This window comes from Trichomonas vaginalis, chromosome I (assembly GCF_026262505.1).
Source record: "Trichomonas vaginalis G3 chromosome I, whole genome shotgun sequence".
In the NCBI taxonomy this organism is placed as follows: domain Eukaryota; phylum Parabasalia; order Trichomonadida; family Trichomonadidae; genus Trichomonas; species Trichomonas vaginalis.
The window spans coordinates 24,392,886-24,408,113 of NC_067203.1; the positions used below are offsets into that span (position 1 = coordinate 24,392,886).

Genomic DNA, 15,228 nt, shown 5'->3' on the forward strand with positions numbered 1-15,228 from the left:
AAGTCCAGTCTACTTGGTATTGAAAATCCATGTGTTATAGAAAGGCGGGTCCACTATAAAGAAAACATTTTCCTTGTCTTTATATTTTTCATACAACTCTGTCCAATGACATCTCACAAACTCTATACCCTCAATATATTTTTCTATGTCCTCTTTGAAAACATTTGTATAGTTAAGATATAAAACTTTTGACATAAGTGTTTCAATGTCATGAAACTTATAGAACCACTATATAATAGTCTAGCAGATATACTATCCCAGTCTATATATTCTGCTTTTTTCAAAACCTCTCTCACAATATTTTTCTTATCTAATGGTATACGTTCATCTTACCTATAGGTATCTTTTCTTTTAACTCTTTCAATATATTGTTAGTGTTGGAATATGTTTGAGACGGTCATATAGTTGTCGAAGTCATTGCATATAATCTTTGAGTCTGGGAATATTGTATGGCACAAATGGGATATATAGAAACTTCCACCGAACAAATCTACAAATGTTAGACCATTCGGTAGTTTCTTAAGTTCTCTCAATATAATATCTTTACATCTACTTATTTCCAAAGAACGGTAACGGTGGTTTTGTAAAATTCATTTATATATAATAATAAAAATGTTTTTTCCTGAAATGACAGAAAAGTGACAAAGCATGAAAACATATATAATTTGTGAAAAGCGACACATTATATAATGTTTTCGACCCAGAAGAAGGCTTCTTCCCAGAAGCAATGGAGGAAGAAGAAGAGTCCTCCGAATTCACACCAGAAGACTAACAATTTTCCGAATAAAAACTTCATTTATACTAAACATCTTCGGGGCTAGAGGGCACGAAGTGCCTGGAAGCCCCACTACCTTTTTTTTTTAAATCTTTGCTTATATTCCTTAAATTCTTTATGAAACTCACAACAGTTCCATAAAAAATTTTAAATTCTAAACTGTCGAAATTACCGATCGGTAATCACACCCTTCACGGGTGTGTCACTTTTGACAGGCGTGTCACTTTTAGCTAAAATTACCCCTACTCTATTGAATCGGTTTCTAATCTAATTTTTGATTTGTTTTATTAAAATCTGCATTCCGATTTACACACAAAAAAAGGTAGTGGGGCTTCCAGGCACTTCGTGCCCTCTAGCCCCGAAGATGTTTAGTATAAATGAAGTTTTTATTCGGAAAATTGTTAGTCTTCTGGTGTGAATTCGGAGGACTCTTCTTCTTCCTCCATTGCTTCTGGGAAGAAGCCTTCTTCTGGGTCGAAAACATTATATAATGTGTCGCTTTTCACAAATTATATATGTTTTCATGCTTTGTCACTTTTCTGTCACTTTTCAGGAAAAACATTTTTATTATTATATATAAATGAATTTTACAAAACCACCGTTACCGTTCTTTGGAAATAAGAGTAGATGTAAAGATATTATATTGAGAGAACTTAAGAAACTACCGAATGGTCTAACATTTGTAGATTTGTTCGGTGGAAGTTTCTATATATCCCATTTGTGCCATACAATATTCCCAGACTCAAAGATTATATGCAATGACTTCGACAACTATATGGACCGTCTCAAACATATTCCAGACACTAACAATATATTGAAAGAGTTAAAAGAAAAGATACCTATAGGTAAGATGGAACGTATACCATTAGATAAGAAAAATATTGTGAGAGAGGTTTTGAAAAAAGCAGAATATATAGACTGGGATAGTATATCTGCTAGACTATTATATAGTGGTTCTATAAGAGTTCATGACATTGAAACACTTATGTCAAAAGTTTTATATCTTAACTATACAAATGTTTTCAAAGAGGACATAGAAAAATATATTGAGGGTATAGAGTTTGTGAGATGTCATTGGACAGAGTTGTATGAAAAATATAAAGACAAGGAAAATGTTTTCTTTATAGTGGACCCGCCTTTCTATAACACATGGGATTTTCAATACCAAGTAGACTGGACTTTGAGAGACTCTTTAGAAACTTTAGACGTTTTACATAACCATCCATGCTTTTACTTTACATCCGATAAAAGTGGTTTGGAAACCGTTATGAGATGGTTAGAGGACATACATGACTATGAGTTTAGATATGACAAGATAGAATATGAGAGAGGTCCTATAAACCGGAGAAAGTGTCATAACAAAGAAATTTTATTAGTAAGTAAATGTGGTTTGAAATAGGACTACTTGTTTTAGGTTTTTTCCATTGTGTCATTTATTTATTTGACGTGGCAGAAAAGTACAGAGAATATGAAGATGAACCAATGCCTGCAAATGTTCAGTATATGTACTCGTAAGAGATATTTTTATCTAATATTAAATGGACGCACAGAACTTAGCGAATGCACAGCAACCTGGACAACCAAACCCAGAGAATATTCCAAATGAAGTTAGAATACAAACTGCAATGGCAAACTATGGTCAAGTGCCAACAGATGTACAAATGCAAACTGCCATGTCAAATGACGCTGCGTTAGGTTTGCCACCATGGTATGCAAATATGAGATGGAAAGAGTTTTATACAAACCCTGAGGTGGGATATAAACAACTTTATGCAGATGACGCGAACACAGGAGTTGACCCAGAATATGTTTTCTACCAGAGGAGAAACAGAATGTATGAGCTCCAGTTAAAGAATGCTATGGAACTCAACAGGAAACGTAAGAGACTAGGCGGACATTAGATTTTTACATATAGTAAAATGGGTTTCTTCAGTAAGATAGGAAACTTCTTTCGAAATGTTGGAAGAGGTATATGGAATGGAATAAAAACCGTAGGAAGAGGAATTTGGAACGGAGTCAAAAATATTGGTAAAAGAGTAGGTCAGTTTGTTGGTATTATACCTAAAGACCCTGAACCAGAAGAACAAGCTCCTGTTATACAACAGCCTGAACCTGCACCACAGTCTAGTTGGCAACCAAATCCAACACCTCAACCGTATTAAAAAATTATATTTTTACCGTTCGATAGTAGTTGTATATGAAACTAAGTTCTAAGTAAAACGCATGGTATAATGGAATTATTCTTTTTCTTCCATCTGTAGTAAACCATACTTGAAAGTCTGAAATACTTCCACTTGGTGGTTCGTATAACTTTGTAGGTTTTTCGTAAAAGTCATTTGCCAAGCATAAGAAAGAGTTTTGGGCGCCAGAAAATGAAGCATGAACAATAATAGCAGCTGGGTCGAAAACATTTTCATATGTTCCATTAGGGTTTTCGACTTCATAAAAGTCTGGGTGTACTGGATATGCTGCAGGCTGATTTAACATCCTCATAAATCTATACCATGCCAAGTTGTTATATTTTGTAGAAATATAAACGTTTTCTCCAAGGTCTTCTATTCTATTGATTTTAACAGTTGCATTTTTCCTGTCATAAATAATATCGAGATGGTACTCTCCCTCGTCAATGTTATACTGGTTTGCATATTCGATATAGATATCGTTTATTTTTTCTTGAAAAGCTTGAAGAGTTGTTTCTAAGTTTACAAGCAAACTAACTTGTAAAAGTTTTCCCTGTTCAAATTTCTCATACATACGTTTTTCTTTGTTATAGTATCGAACTTCAAAACCGACCGTAAATGGGAAACCATGTATGGCTTCTGAAATGAACTTCATTCTACGAAAGCCAATAGCTTTTGTGACAGATGGGTCTCTTAACCATCTTAATGGGTAGTCAAAACGATAGCCTTCATGCTTTACGGTATCTGTCTCAAACTTTTGACCGACATTAGTAAAAAGTTCATCTAATGGTTTAGTTGTAGCAACTCTTGAATTTTCTTTTTCTATTGAAAGCATATTTTATCTAGAATAAAAATGTCAAATGAAACAGCGTCTATGAGAGAAATACAACACAACCGACAACTCATTATGCAAGCTCTAAATAAGAAACAACAAACTTTTCAAACTATTCTAAGATATCTGAGTCATTGAAAGAAGGAAACTTAAAACTGACATTAAACCCAATGACAGATGAGTTTCTGTTTCAAGACAAGAAGAACAATACTGTCTGTATAAATCCAACAAAAGGAACTTTAAACGAGAAACCTATAAATGAACTTCTTTTGAAAGCAGATGTTGACAACAAAGCTGACAAAGAATATGTAGACGATGCAATAGCAAAAGAAGAAGAAAGAGCTAACAATGCTTATGCAACAAAAGAACATACTCATCCTGAACTAGCAGACAAAAATGTTGACAATAAAATGTCAAGTGAAGTGACAAGAGCTGAAAACGAATATTCTAAAAAGACTCATACACATTCTATATCTGAAATAACAGACTTAAACGTTAGCCTTGAAAAGAAAGCGGATGAGGAATATGTGGCTAGTAAGTTAGAGAAGAAAGCAGATAAGGAATATGTGGATGAAAAGATAACGAAATGAAAGAAAGGGTTGACTGGTACCATGAATGGACATCGAAGATTTTAAAACTAAAGCCGATACAGGATGGGTTTCAGGATGTTTAGACCTTAAAGCAGATAAAACTTATGTTAACGATGAGTTAGAGAAGAAAGCAAATAAGACTCATACACATACAAGTTTTACAACTGTTGCTATAGAAAGTATTGAAGGAACGGTTGAAGGAACTGGTGGGGATGCATTATATTGTAAACCTCCTAACTTTCCACAAGGTTTAACATCGGATGACGACATAACGACGATGAAAAACATTAGATGTAAAGATGTTTATGTCATGAAGGATGAACATAATATTAAATTCACTGCTCAAGATTTATATGACAAGAAAGCAGACAAAACAGAGCTTCAAACATTAAAGACAGAAATGCTTCAAACATTATATCCTATAGGCTCTATTTATACGTCAATGAACTCTACCAGACCAGAAGTAGTACTTGGTTTTGGAACTTGGACTCAAATAGTCGACAGGTTTTGTATTGTGCAAACTCTTCAAAGGAAACAGGTGGAAGTAAAACGATTTCAGGTGAAAATTTACCTGCACACAGTCACTACATAGATTTAAGTACATCTCAAGCAGGTTGGCATAAGCATAGATATTGGGATTGGTCAGGAATGACAAAAGGTAAAGGATATGATGTTAAAGACAACGTTCAGTTTGCTATAAATTGTTACTGGAGTAACACTGAGGGAGGAGGAAACCATACACATCACGTTTCAGGATATACACAAACAACGGGACAAAGTAAAGAATACATGCCACCTTACATGACAGTTTACGCATGGTATAGAATTGCTTAGTCGTCATTTTCAACTTCTTTAGCATATTCGTCAGGAGTTGTCTTATATTTGTTAGGAACTGTCTTTGAAAGTATACCACCTTGAACTTTGACAAGTTTGAAACGAGGTCTGACAATAGTCGTTTTATCTTCTGCTTGCAGTGTGTACATTTTGCCATGTTTGCCTAAAACTTCATAATATTCTCTTGTATACTTTCTTCTATTTTTACGAACACGAATGTGAGTACCTGTCGGGTTCCCATTGTTGTCATAGTCAATAGTATTTTCATATGGGTCGCGTTTAGGTATTTCTATTTTTACTTTGTCACCTTTCTGAAGTTTGAAGCCCGGCATTCTTTCTTGTTTGTCTCTTTTGACTAAATTATTAAATATATAGTCTTTCTCTAAGTCAGGGTTGTTTTTCATTTCTTCGGGGGAGTGGTTTCCCAAACCTTTTTGTTTACGGTTATTGTAAATATTTAAAACTTGTCTCATCTTTGCCATGGAGAAGTGTCTATATTTGTCGTCATATGACATTTCATTTGCTTCACCACCTTGTGGTTGGTTTAAGTCTCTTAACATTTTTATACAACCGTCAATGACACCAAGAGCAGAATGGTTTTGGTCGACAATGAAATATTGGTTTACATTTTTTGAACGCAGATAGTTTTTTACATCATCTGATTTGAAAGAACTTTCACAGTCAGATGTCAGTTTTGTTGGGTGGTATTTGTCAACGAATATTGTCAAAGCTGCTAAGATATCTAAAATAGCTTTGGACTGTAATGGTATGGCTTCACAGTATCTTGTGTTTTGACCGACAAATATTAGCCAGTATGGAGGTCCATCTGTTCTAACTCTCGGAATGTTTTCCAAGATATCCATAAACCAAGCATTTGGTGTTGAACTAAAGATTTTTACCATGAGTGCTTTTTTTGTTGCCTTAGAAACATAGGGGTCCTTGTTTGGATTCGTCATTTTTATCCTATAAGAAATGGGTTTATTTGGCGCATTAGCAGGAGTTGCATCCAGATTTTTGCCCGCAGTGGGAACAATAGCCAGAGGTGTATTTGGAGTTGGAAGGAAGATTTTGAGTACATTAGGTATACTTAAAGAGAAAGCACAACCTATTATACAAACTGTACAGAAAGGTTGGGATGTAGCACGAGATGCAACAAATCTTATTCCAAATCCTGAAACAAGAGGAAAAGTTCAAGGATGGATGGACAATGTAGGAAGACAAGCAGGAAACTATTATAACAAAGCAAATGACTACTATAACCAAGCAGGACACTATATGGACCAAGGTGAAAGATTCTTTAACAGAGGATATAACCATGCACAACAGTGGGTAAACAATAACCAACCTCAACCGCCTCAAACGTGGGGAATGTAAAGTTTTTACTGAGATGAAATGAACAATACAGCATTGAGACAAATGGGTTCAAGATGGATTTGTCGGCTTCCAGCAGTTACACAACGTGTTTGTCAAGTTCTTCCTATACCTCAGGAAGTTTTAGACCGACTTAAAAAACAACAACAACCAGTTGAAAACAAACCAAACTAAAATTTTTTACTGAGATGAAATGACCGAAGAAGTTGAAACGGTAGATTTGACACCACAAACAAAAAGTTCAGAACCATTGTCAAAACCTGTCAAAGAACTTACAGATGAAGAGAAAAATTCAATAATAGAAAGTGCCAGGTCTGGAAATACAAACCCTAACTACAAAGTCACTTTTCATAAAATGGAACGGCTAGTATCTCAAAAAAGAAACAGACTCTCACAAATAAAATATTGAAGTCTGAAGGAGCTTTCGAGACAACAGATGGAAAAGTTTACTTCACTGACCAACAGTTCATTATAGAACATCTCATTGACTTAGAGTCGAAATATTCTAAACTTTACAACAAACACAAAAAGTTGAAAGGAAAACAAAAACAAATGGCATATGATATTTATGAAGATGTTGACAACACAACTGTTCCTGCAAGTGAAGTAAAGTCAGAGGAACCGAAAAGTGACGAAAAACCGATAGAAGAAGAAAAACCAAAAACTGAAGATAAACCAAAACCAAAGTTTAGTTTGGAAACTAAACCAAGTCAACCTTCATTAGCTGGTATGGGTTGGCGTCAAAGACTTATGGCAGCAGGCGGTTATGTAAAGTAAAGAAAAAAATATTTTTTTATTTTTATAAAAATGCCCCCATATAGAATGGATAGAAAATCTGCTAGAATAAAAGCAGAGTTACAAAGATATGGTTGGAGAGTTTCGAAGAATTTTAAATATAGGAAGGGAAGACCCATAAAAGTCTATGACAAACTGGCTGGTCTGACCTACGAAATGGATTTGGAAACAGCACGTGCAAATTATCCAAACAGACTAGAGAGGTTAGAAGAAGAACGTCTTATGGACATGCCTTTCGATGTTAGTGAACATTGCATGAAGTAAAAATTTATTTTTAAAAAGTGACATTTTTTAATTTTATTTGAAATGTACGCTGAGTTTGTTGGAGAAGACCGTTGGGAAACTTGTTTGTTAGATGAGAAATATGAAATGGCATACCATTTTAAAACAATATATTTTTACATATATTAAATGCTTCAGGTTGAAAAACAAAGAACAAAAGTAGCAGATACAAAACCGTTAGACTATATCTTTACAAATGCTGGTAGGACTATTTCAGATGAAGAAATTTCATCCGAGTATACAGGTTTGACTATCCAATTCGTTGGCTTCAAAGTCCTTCAGATGCAAAGGCAATAGGATTTAGAAGAGTTTTGTTTTCAAATAGAACTAACGCATTTATGTTCGCAGTATATTTTCATGGGCAGTATAAAGGTTCTGATGGTCTAATAGACAAATTTGACGAAATGAGAATCTTTACAGTTCGTTCAGACGAAAGTCTTGAGAAAACTCTAAATGACTTTCAAACTCAAATGAACAAATATTATTGGGAATTTCAAGAAAAATACGACTCTTTACTAAATGGAACATACTATCTGAAACTAGAATATGACAAGATGAACTCCACCGTTTCATTTCAAAAGATTGAAATTAACCCTCCAAGAGATACAGAGTTTTTATTTTGGAAAGTAGACAAACGTTCTTGGGCACAATTTCTTCGGTTACTAAACCAGAACGAACCATTACCACCAGATGGTCCATTTCAATTTATACTTCCACCAGCAGATTTGACAGTTTATAGAAATGTGTTTGACCCTCAAAATGTTATGTGTCATGCAAGTTTCAGTTCAAGCAACAATAGTTTTCTATGTATTGTAAGGACTTTTATGACTTTGCTTCTAAATTCTACGAACCACCTAGTAACAGTTTCTCTGACTTTCAAGTTTGGTTCACAACAAATGGTGTGCAACATATTATTCCATTGTACTATGACTTTTATCTCGAATTGTCTTTCATATATAACTACGGAAAAGTGCTGAAAAAGTATTGAAAAATAATGTTTATGTTAGCATGTTAGATCTAACACGTTTTCTAACCACTTTTCTAACATCGTAGAAAACTCATGAATTAGGTAAATTGCCTCATCTAATGGCTCGATGTTGTCCATTGCTACTGTCAGTAAAAGTACTGCTACTGTCAGTAAAAGTACTGCTACTGTCAGTAAAAGTACTGCTACTGTCAGAAAAAGTACTGCTACTGTCAGTAAAAGTACTGCTACTGTCAGTAAAAGTACTGCTACTGTCAGTAAAAGTACTGCTACTGTCAGTAAAAAGGAAAATTTGAGAGGGTTTTCGACGATAAAGTACTGCTACTGTCAGTAAAAGTACTGCTACTGTCAGTAGCAGTACTGCTAGTAGCAGAGATTTTTATCGTTGGTGGTCCGACGGTTAAGCCACAAACGAATGTCCGACGTCCCACCAACCCAGTCCATTCCCAAACCAGAGGAACCTAAAGAACCACAACAGTCTCCTCAGCAACCTCAGTTCCAGCAAGTACCTCCGATTTACTACCAATTTCCGCCTCAAGGTTACTACCCACCACAAGGCTTCCCGAACTACCCTCCTCAGCCTATGCCTTACTGCCCCAACCCTTGGTTGTTCCAGCAAGCTCCACCCCAGCAATTCCAATCTCAATCCAAATCGAAGAGAGACCAAGAGTTCGAAGAAGGTCTGAACCGTTTACGCAAAGAGTATGCTACAGCTCCAATTGAGAGAAAGTTGTTCCCGGACCAAAAAATATAATTTAGGGTAGAAGGTTAGATCTAACCTCTTTTCTCACCTCTTTTCTAACCTCATGAATTTTCATGAATTTTCCCGAAATAAAAAATAAAGTTAGTTTTATATAAAATTCATGCAGGAAATTCTTGAGTTTTGGTTGAAAGAATACGGTGGAGCCAAAAGTGGCTCGACCTCAAAACAAGCATTTTATGAGCTTACAAAGGGTGTTATGAATGAATTCAAATGTATTTACATACATCCTGACCTCGTTCATTTTGTTCCCGGACCAAAAATATAATTTAGGGTAGAAGGTTAGATCTAACCTCTTTTCTAACCTCTTTTCTACCCTCTTGAATTTGTCATGATTTCATCGTACATGCTTTGTCATGATTTCATCGTAAATGTTTTGTCATGATTTCATCGTAAATGTTTTGTCAAACATGAACGTACATGTTTTGTCAAGACTTCTTCGTAAATGTTTTGTCAAGACTTCTTCGTACATGCTTTGTCAAACATGAACGTAAATGTTTTGTCAAGACTTCTTCGTAAATGTTTTGTCAAACATGAACGTACATGCTTTGTCATGACTTCTTCGTAAATGTTTTGTCAAGACTTCATCGTAATGAGTGTAAAGGACCCAAAAATAAAGTTTATGTTAGAATGTTAGATCTAACACGTTTTCTAACACGTTTTCTAACCTCTTGAATTTGTCATGAATTTCCTTAAGATAGAAAAAATAAAGTTAGTTTTATTTCATTTATTTTGTATGTAAGATATGATTTCAGGGATTTTTTTGACGAAGTGCAAACGTTCACTTCGTCAAAAAATAACAGTTATCTAATGAAAAAGTGTATTTTTTGTATTTTTTTGTATAAAAGATATGATTTCAGGGATTTTTTTGACGAAGTGTCAATCTTCACTTCGTCAAAAAATAACAGTTATCTAATGAAAAAGTGTCATTTTTTGTATTTTTTTGTATTTGACGAGAATGTCGGGTAGATGGTTAGATCTAACACGTTTTCTAACACGTTTTCTAACCTCTTGAATTTTCATGACTTCTTCGTAAATGTTTTGTCAAGACTTCTTCGTAAATGTTTTTTCACCTCTTTTTTCACCTCTTGAATTTTCATGACTTCTTCGTAAATGTTTTTTCACCTCTTTTTTCACCTCTTGAATTTTCATGACTTCTTCGTAAATGTTTTGTCAAGACTTCTTCGTATATGCTTTGTCAAACATGAACGTATATGCTTTGTCAAACATGAACGTAAATGTTTTGTCAAGACTTCTTCGTATATGCTTTGTCAAACATGAACGTAAATGTTTTGTCAAGACTTCTTCGTAAATGTTTTGTCATGACTTCTTCGTAAATGTTTTTTCACCTCTTGAATTTTCATGACTTCTTCGTAAATGTTTTGTCAAGACTTCTTCGTAATGAGTGTAAAGGACCCAAAAATAAAGTTTATGTTAGAATGTTAGATCTAACACGTTTTCTAACACGTTTTCTAACCTCTTGAATTTGTCATGAATTTCCTTAAGATAGAAAAAATAAAGTTAGTTTTATTTTTATTTATTTTTTTTATTTTGTATGTAAAGAAAGATATGTCAAACAATGAGTTTGAAACAGTTAAAAAGATAGACAATGACACCAAATTGGTTAGAATAGGTGATTTAAACGTAAGATACTCAAAGAAATACAACAAATATTCTTTGTCAGACATTATATCTCCATCTGGAAAGAAAACAAAGGACTGGGTTAGAATTGCTTCTACTCAGAAAATTTTGACAAGAAATCCTGAGCTTATGATATCGGTAAGATTCTATGGAACTGCAGCATATCTCATCGACAAAAGTCTTATACCAATAGTTTTGTTATGGTTAGACCCAGTTGTTGGATATAACTTCATAACATATGGTTCATTCGATACGGAACGTTGCAGTGAAGGCTTACTTTACATCTTCAGAAACCGAAGGACTTCAATACAAAAAGATATAAGATAGGAAGAACATATAATATAACTCAAAGATATGACAGTACAGTCAATTATAGTCAAGGTTGTGTTTGCTAATGATATGAGAGCTGCAGAAACAGAACTACTTGAAAAGTTTGAGAAAATGTATGGTGCTCCCATAAAAGGTAAAGAAACGTTTGAAGTAGATGAGATAGATAAAGCTATAAAATTATTTGACGAAGTTGCTGAAAAATACATGTAAAGCGTTTATTTTTGGTCTTTTGTGAAAGATAGAAAATAAAGTTAGTGTCATTTTTTTGTATTTTTTTGTATAAAAGACATGATTTCAGGGATTTTTTTGACGAAGTGCAAACGTTCACTTCGTGTCATAATGTAAAAATAACGTTTACCATGTAAAACGCTTGTGAAAAAAGAGGTGAAAAAACAGGTGAGATCTCACCTCTTCACCTAAAATATATTTTTGCTGAATTCAGCACAAAATTCTGAGTAAAATGGCATAAGATTGCTTCCCTCGGAAAACCGAGAGAAGAGATTCCGTATGAAAACAGTGAAGAACAGCGAGACCGACTTTTTTCTGAAAACAGCGAAGCACAGCGAGACCGACTTCCTTCGGGGTCGCCAAAACTCTATGAAAATCATGAAGCACAGCGAGACCGACTTTTATCTGGGTCGCCAAAACTCTATGAAAATCATGAAGCACAGCGAGACCGACTTTTATCTGGGTCGCCAAACTCTATGAAATCATGAATTTTTCCTTAAGATAGAAAAAATAAAGTTAGTTTTATTTTTATTTATTTTTTTATTTTGTATGTAAGGACAGATATGTCAACATCAGAGAACACAACAACTGCTATCGTTCATGAAGCTATAAATGAAGAATATGAGTGGGTTCAGTTTAACAAACAGTTACGTCTCATTCGTTCGGTCAAAGACGATATGTACCAAATGCAAAGTATTTTGACAGCATGTTTTGCTCCAGATACTAAACACGCAGACGACTGGTTCAAAAACCAAAGCACACAAGAACTTTTGAGTGAAATTTCTCTAGACCGACTTTTTTCGGTCTTGCATAAAACACATGAAAATCGTAAAAATTTGCCAAATGGTTTGAGAGGATATTATGTACATAGACTTCTTGTAAATGCTGTTGCAATGTGGGCTTCGCCTCGTTATGCTTGGTATATTTACAGACTTCTTGACGAAATTCATAGACAAGAACGTGAAGAGATGGAAAAGAAACTTCAAGCAAAAGATGAAGTCATTGAAGCAAAAGACAAAAGCATTCAGAAAAGAATACCACGTTCGGTACCAAAAGGAAAGGAAAAGAACTATAAGTATATGATTTATACTGAAGATATGGAGAAAGAAGAAGACAGTGACATGGTTATGTTGCATTTAGTCAGAAGAAACACAAAAGCTTTTACGACCTTGCTAAGATTTACAAATCTGACAGAAATTGGTTCTATCGCGAAAACTTACCGATTTCAATGACCCAAATGAAGATGTGAAACAATAGTTCAAGATACGTTACCTCAAACACACTATGATATGAAAGGTTGTACAATACTTACATTCAAAGAGATTTGCCATGTTAAAGGAAAAAATAACAGAGTATTTTGACAACTTCAAACAAGCAGGGTAAATTGCACTCTTTATTTTTACGCTTGACTTCAGATGGCTCAAGTAGCTCAATTAGGTAAATTGCCTCGTCAAATCCTTCTGGCATTCCGAGTCCTTCCATCCGACAGGAAAAATTTTTCCCGACAACTGGAAAATATTTTCCTTCCGACAGAAAAAGTTTTTCCTTCCGACAGAAAAAATTTTTCCCGACGACAAGAAAAAATTTTCCAGTTGTCCGTCCGTAAACCATTCAAATTTTCGAAAATTGAGAACTTTTTGGTCGAACTTCAGAAAAAAATTTTCCATCCGACAGGAAAAAATTTTCCTTCCGACAAGAAAAAATTTTCCTTCCGACAGGACACAAACAGATGACTGACGTTCCTCTTCCTGAATGCCTTCCAAAGCCAGAAGAACCGACAGCCCCAGCACCACAACAGACTTACTTACTAAGACTAAACACTTACATTTTTCAAGCTTGACTTTTTACAATTTGAACTTTGTTTGCGTAGATATGAATTCTGAAAGAAGTATGAGGGTCTTGTATGACTTTGTACTTCTCCCATAGTTCATGTCTGTCAAACTTACCTGCCATGGACTCTTTCATAAGTTCCATGAAATCGTCTTCGGACAATCCGGGGAAAAGTACAATGTCAGTAAGTATTCTTTTAACATCCTTACTTAAACTCTTTGCTGTCTGTACACAAATGACAACTGAGATGTTAAAGTGCCTAAGTTTCTTAAGAATTCGACACATATCTTGTTCTCTATTCTTTAACAAAGGATGAGAGGCGAAATCATCTAAGATAAGAAGACACCTATGAGGGTATGTCTTCCAATCGTAAGATTGCAATTTCTTCGAAATGTATTCTATCTCTTTCTGTTTGTTTCTGAAGTGTTTCTTCTCTAATATTCTCTGCATTTCCTCATTTGGGTCTTTAAACTTAGAATTTATATACTCATTTATAGCATTATACTTCAAAACTCTTCTTTGGTACTTCTTTATCCAATCTAACAACTCAGAGTCTTTTATACATACTAACTTAGACTTCTTTATAATATCTTTGAACGAATTGACGGTTTGGTCAAATTGACCAGAAGTACTACAAATGACAACTAACTCATAAAATGGTTCTTCTCATCTAGTTCTTGTTGTTGTGCAGCCATTTTAAGATAAGTGAAAGTCTTACCCGACCCAGGTGGTGCAATTAGACCTGTTATACCATTCTGAGCAAATAAGAACTTGTCATGTATAGGCTTTATCTGAGCATTTTCTAACTTCCTCTTGTTCTTATTTAAAACATTCTCAAATTTCTTGTCAATGTCAGCAAACTTTTTTTCTAACATATTTTTAGAAAAATTAAAATTTTTATCTTTTAGAAAATGTCTAGCGATTTCGCTATCTATATTCGAGACAAACTTTTTGACAGCAAAACATCTGTCGACCATAAAATCTTACATAGTGTAAACAAGAAAGGTGAATTTGTTCTAAAGTTCTGTTTCTGGGAATATGACAAGAACCATAAAACATTAAGCAGAGCAGTCTTAAAATTTGTCAATGACAGACTTGTTGACAGAGATGACGCCGATTGGAAAGATGAAGTCCAACAAAAGTTCTTAGAATGCAAAGAAGACACATGCGCTGTTCTTGAAGATGAAATAGAAAACAGAATAGAAGAGCTATTAAAGGACAAAGAACTTTTACAAAAATATGGTTCTGAGAAGTTTGACATAACTCCACCAGAAAAGAAGAAGAGAGAAAAGAAAGTAGAAGAAGAGAAGAAAGAACCCGAGCCAATTCCAGAGAAAAAGAAATTTGACATGTAAAAATAAAATTTTATTTTTAGAACATTTCTGGGTCAATGTCAATGTTCTCTTCCTCTTTAGGAGTAAACACTGGCTTAGACTCTAAAATCTTTTTACCCAATTTACCTTGAACTTCTACAACTTTAGACTCATAATATTCATAGTCGTCTGCTTTCTTTGGTTCATAAGGTATAACAAGTTTGTATGCTTTGCCTTCTTTAAGGTTTGAAAACCTTCTGTCAAAACTTTCTTTGACTGCTAACAAACCTTCTATGTCTAAGTCTTCAAATTTCGCACCATTTTTAGTCACAATAGCAAACTTAACTGGTTCGATGTTCCAAACTTTGCTGAATGAAGACTTTTCAAAATGGTAGAAGTAAACATTCAAATATGTGAATGGGTCTAGTTCTTCTTTAAGTCCTGACATGTACTTGTTTACTGAGATGAATTTTGTCATCTTT

The 15,228-nt window shown here is 34.4% G+C and overlaps 11 protein-coding genes and 3 pseudogenes across 14 annotated transcripts, besides 2 other annotated features; 10 read left to right on the top strand and 4 right to left on the bottom strand.

Annotated features, from left to right (window-relative positions):
- Window positions 1-853: 853 nt before the first annotated feature.
- Window positions 854-1,023: a mobile genetic element.
- Window positions 1,024-2,313: 1,290 nt separating this feature from the next.
- On the top strand, window positions 2,314-2,676 carry TVAGG3_1043100 (uncharacterized protein; the record flags this gene model as incomplete). Its single annotated transcript, XM_051255586.1, has 1 exon — window positions 2,314-2,676. One exon carries the CDS (start codon window positions 2,314-2,316, stop codon window positions 2,674-2,676), a length of 363 nt encoding a protein of 120 aa, XP_051081160.1.
- Window positions 2,677-2,694: 18 nt separating this feature from the next.
- Window positions 2,695-2,937, top strand: TVAGG3_1043110 (serine threonine-protein phosphatase family; the record flags this gene model as incomplete). The annotated part of the gene is made up of 1 exon (XM_051255587.1): window positions 2,695-2,937. One exon carries the CDS (start codon window positions 2,695-2,697, stop codon window positions 2,935-2,937), a length of 243 nt encoding a protein of 80 aa, XP_051081161.1.
- A 4-nt stretch (window positions 2,938-2,941) lies between these two features.
- On the bottom strand, window positions 2,942-3,529 carry TVAGG3_1043120 (uncharacterized protein; the record flags this gene model as incomplete). The annotated part of the gene is made up of 1 exon (XM_051255588.1): window positions 2,942-3,529. The coding sequence occupies one exon, from the start codon at window positions 3,527-3,529 to the stop codon at window positions 2,942-2,944; it is 588 nt and encodes a 195-aa protein (XP_051081162.1).
- Window positions 3,530-4,239: 710 nt separating this feature from the next.
- Window positions 4,240-15,228: part of a mobile genetic element that runs on past the window's edge.
- On the bottom strand, window positions 5,226-6,074 carry TVAGG3_1043140 (uncharacterized protein; the record flags this gene model as incomplete). Its single annotated transcript, XM_051255589.1, has 1 exon — window positions 5,226-6,074. A coding segment is annotated over one exon (849 nt), but the record flags the coding sequence as incomplete, so codon positions are not given.
- Window positions 6,184-6,585, top strand: TVAGG3_1043150 (uncharacterized protein; the record flags this gene model as incomplete). Its single annotated transcript, XM_051255590.1, has 1 exon — window positions 6,184-6,585. The coding sequence occupies one exon, from the start codon at window positions 6,184-6,186 to the stop codon at window positions 6,583-6,585; it is 402 nt and encodes a 133-aa protein (XP_051081164.1).
- TVAGG3_1043160 (uncharacterized protein) lies at window positions 7,405-7,641 on the top strand (the record flags this gene model as incomplete). Its single annotated transcript, XM_051255591.1, has 1 exon — window positions 7,405-7,641. One exon carries the CDS (start codon window positions 7,405-7,407, stop codon window positions 7,639-7,641), a length of 237 nt encoding a protein of 78 aa, XP_051081165.1.
- Window positions 7,789-8,390, top strand: TVAGG3_1043170 (annotated as a pseudogene). The gene has a single exon. A coding segment is annotated over exon 1 (602 nt).
- Window positions 9,060-9,398, top strand: TVAGG3_1043180 (uncharacterized protein; the record flags this gene model as incomplete). The annotated part of the gene is made up of 1 exon (XM_051255592.1): window positions 9,060-9,398. One exon carries the CDS (start codon window positions 9,060-9,062, stop codon window positions 9,396-9,398), a length of 339 nt encoding a protein of 112 aa, XP_051081166.1.
- TVAGG3_1043190 lies at window positions 11,055-11,585 on the top strand (annotated as a pseudogene). Its single transcript has one exon. A coding segment is annotated over exon 1 (531 nt).
- TVAGG3_1043200 (KilA, N-terminal/APSES-type HTH, DNA-binding family) lies at window positions 12,167-12,554 on the top strand (the record flags this gene model as incomplete). The annotated part of the gene is made up of 1 exon (XM_051255593.1): window positions 12,167-12,554. A coding segment is annotated over one exon (388 nt), but the record flags the coding sequence as incomplete, so codon positions are not given.
- Window positions 12,572-12,986, top strand: TVAGG3_1043210 (annotated as a pseudogene). Its single transcript has one exon. A coding segment is annotated over exon 1 (415 nt).
- TVAGG3_1043220 (protein of unknown function, DUF4106 family) lies at window positions 13,434-13,883 on the bottom strand (the record flags this gene model as incomplete). Its single annotated transcript, XM_051255594.1, has 1 exon — window positions 13,434-13,883. The coding sequence occupies one exon, from the start codon at window positions 13,881-13,883 to the stop codon at window positions 13,434-13,436; it is 450 nt and encodes a 149-aa protein (XP_051081168.1).
- On the top strand, window positions 14,345-14,788 carry TVAGG3_1043230 (uncharacterized protein; the record flags this gene model as incomplete). Its single annotated transcript, XM_051255595.1, has 1 exon — window positions 14,345-14,788. One exon carries the CDS (start codon window positions 14,345-14,347, stop codon window positions 14,786-14,788), a length of 444 nt encoding a protein of 147 aa, XP_051081169.1.
- Window positions 14,805-15,224, bottom strand: TVAGG3_1043240 (protein of unknown function, DUF4108 family; the record flags this gene model as incomplete). Its single annotated transcript, XM_051255596.1, has 1 exon — window positions 14,805-15,224. One exon carries the CDS (start codon window positions 15,222-15,224, stop codon window positions 14,805-14,807), a length of 420 nt encoding a protein of 139 aa, XP_051081170.1.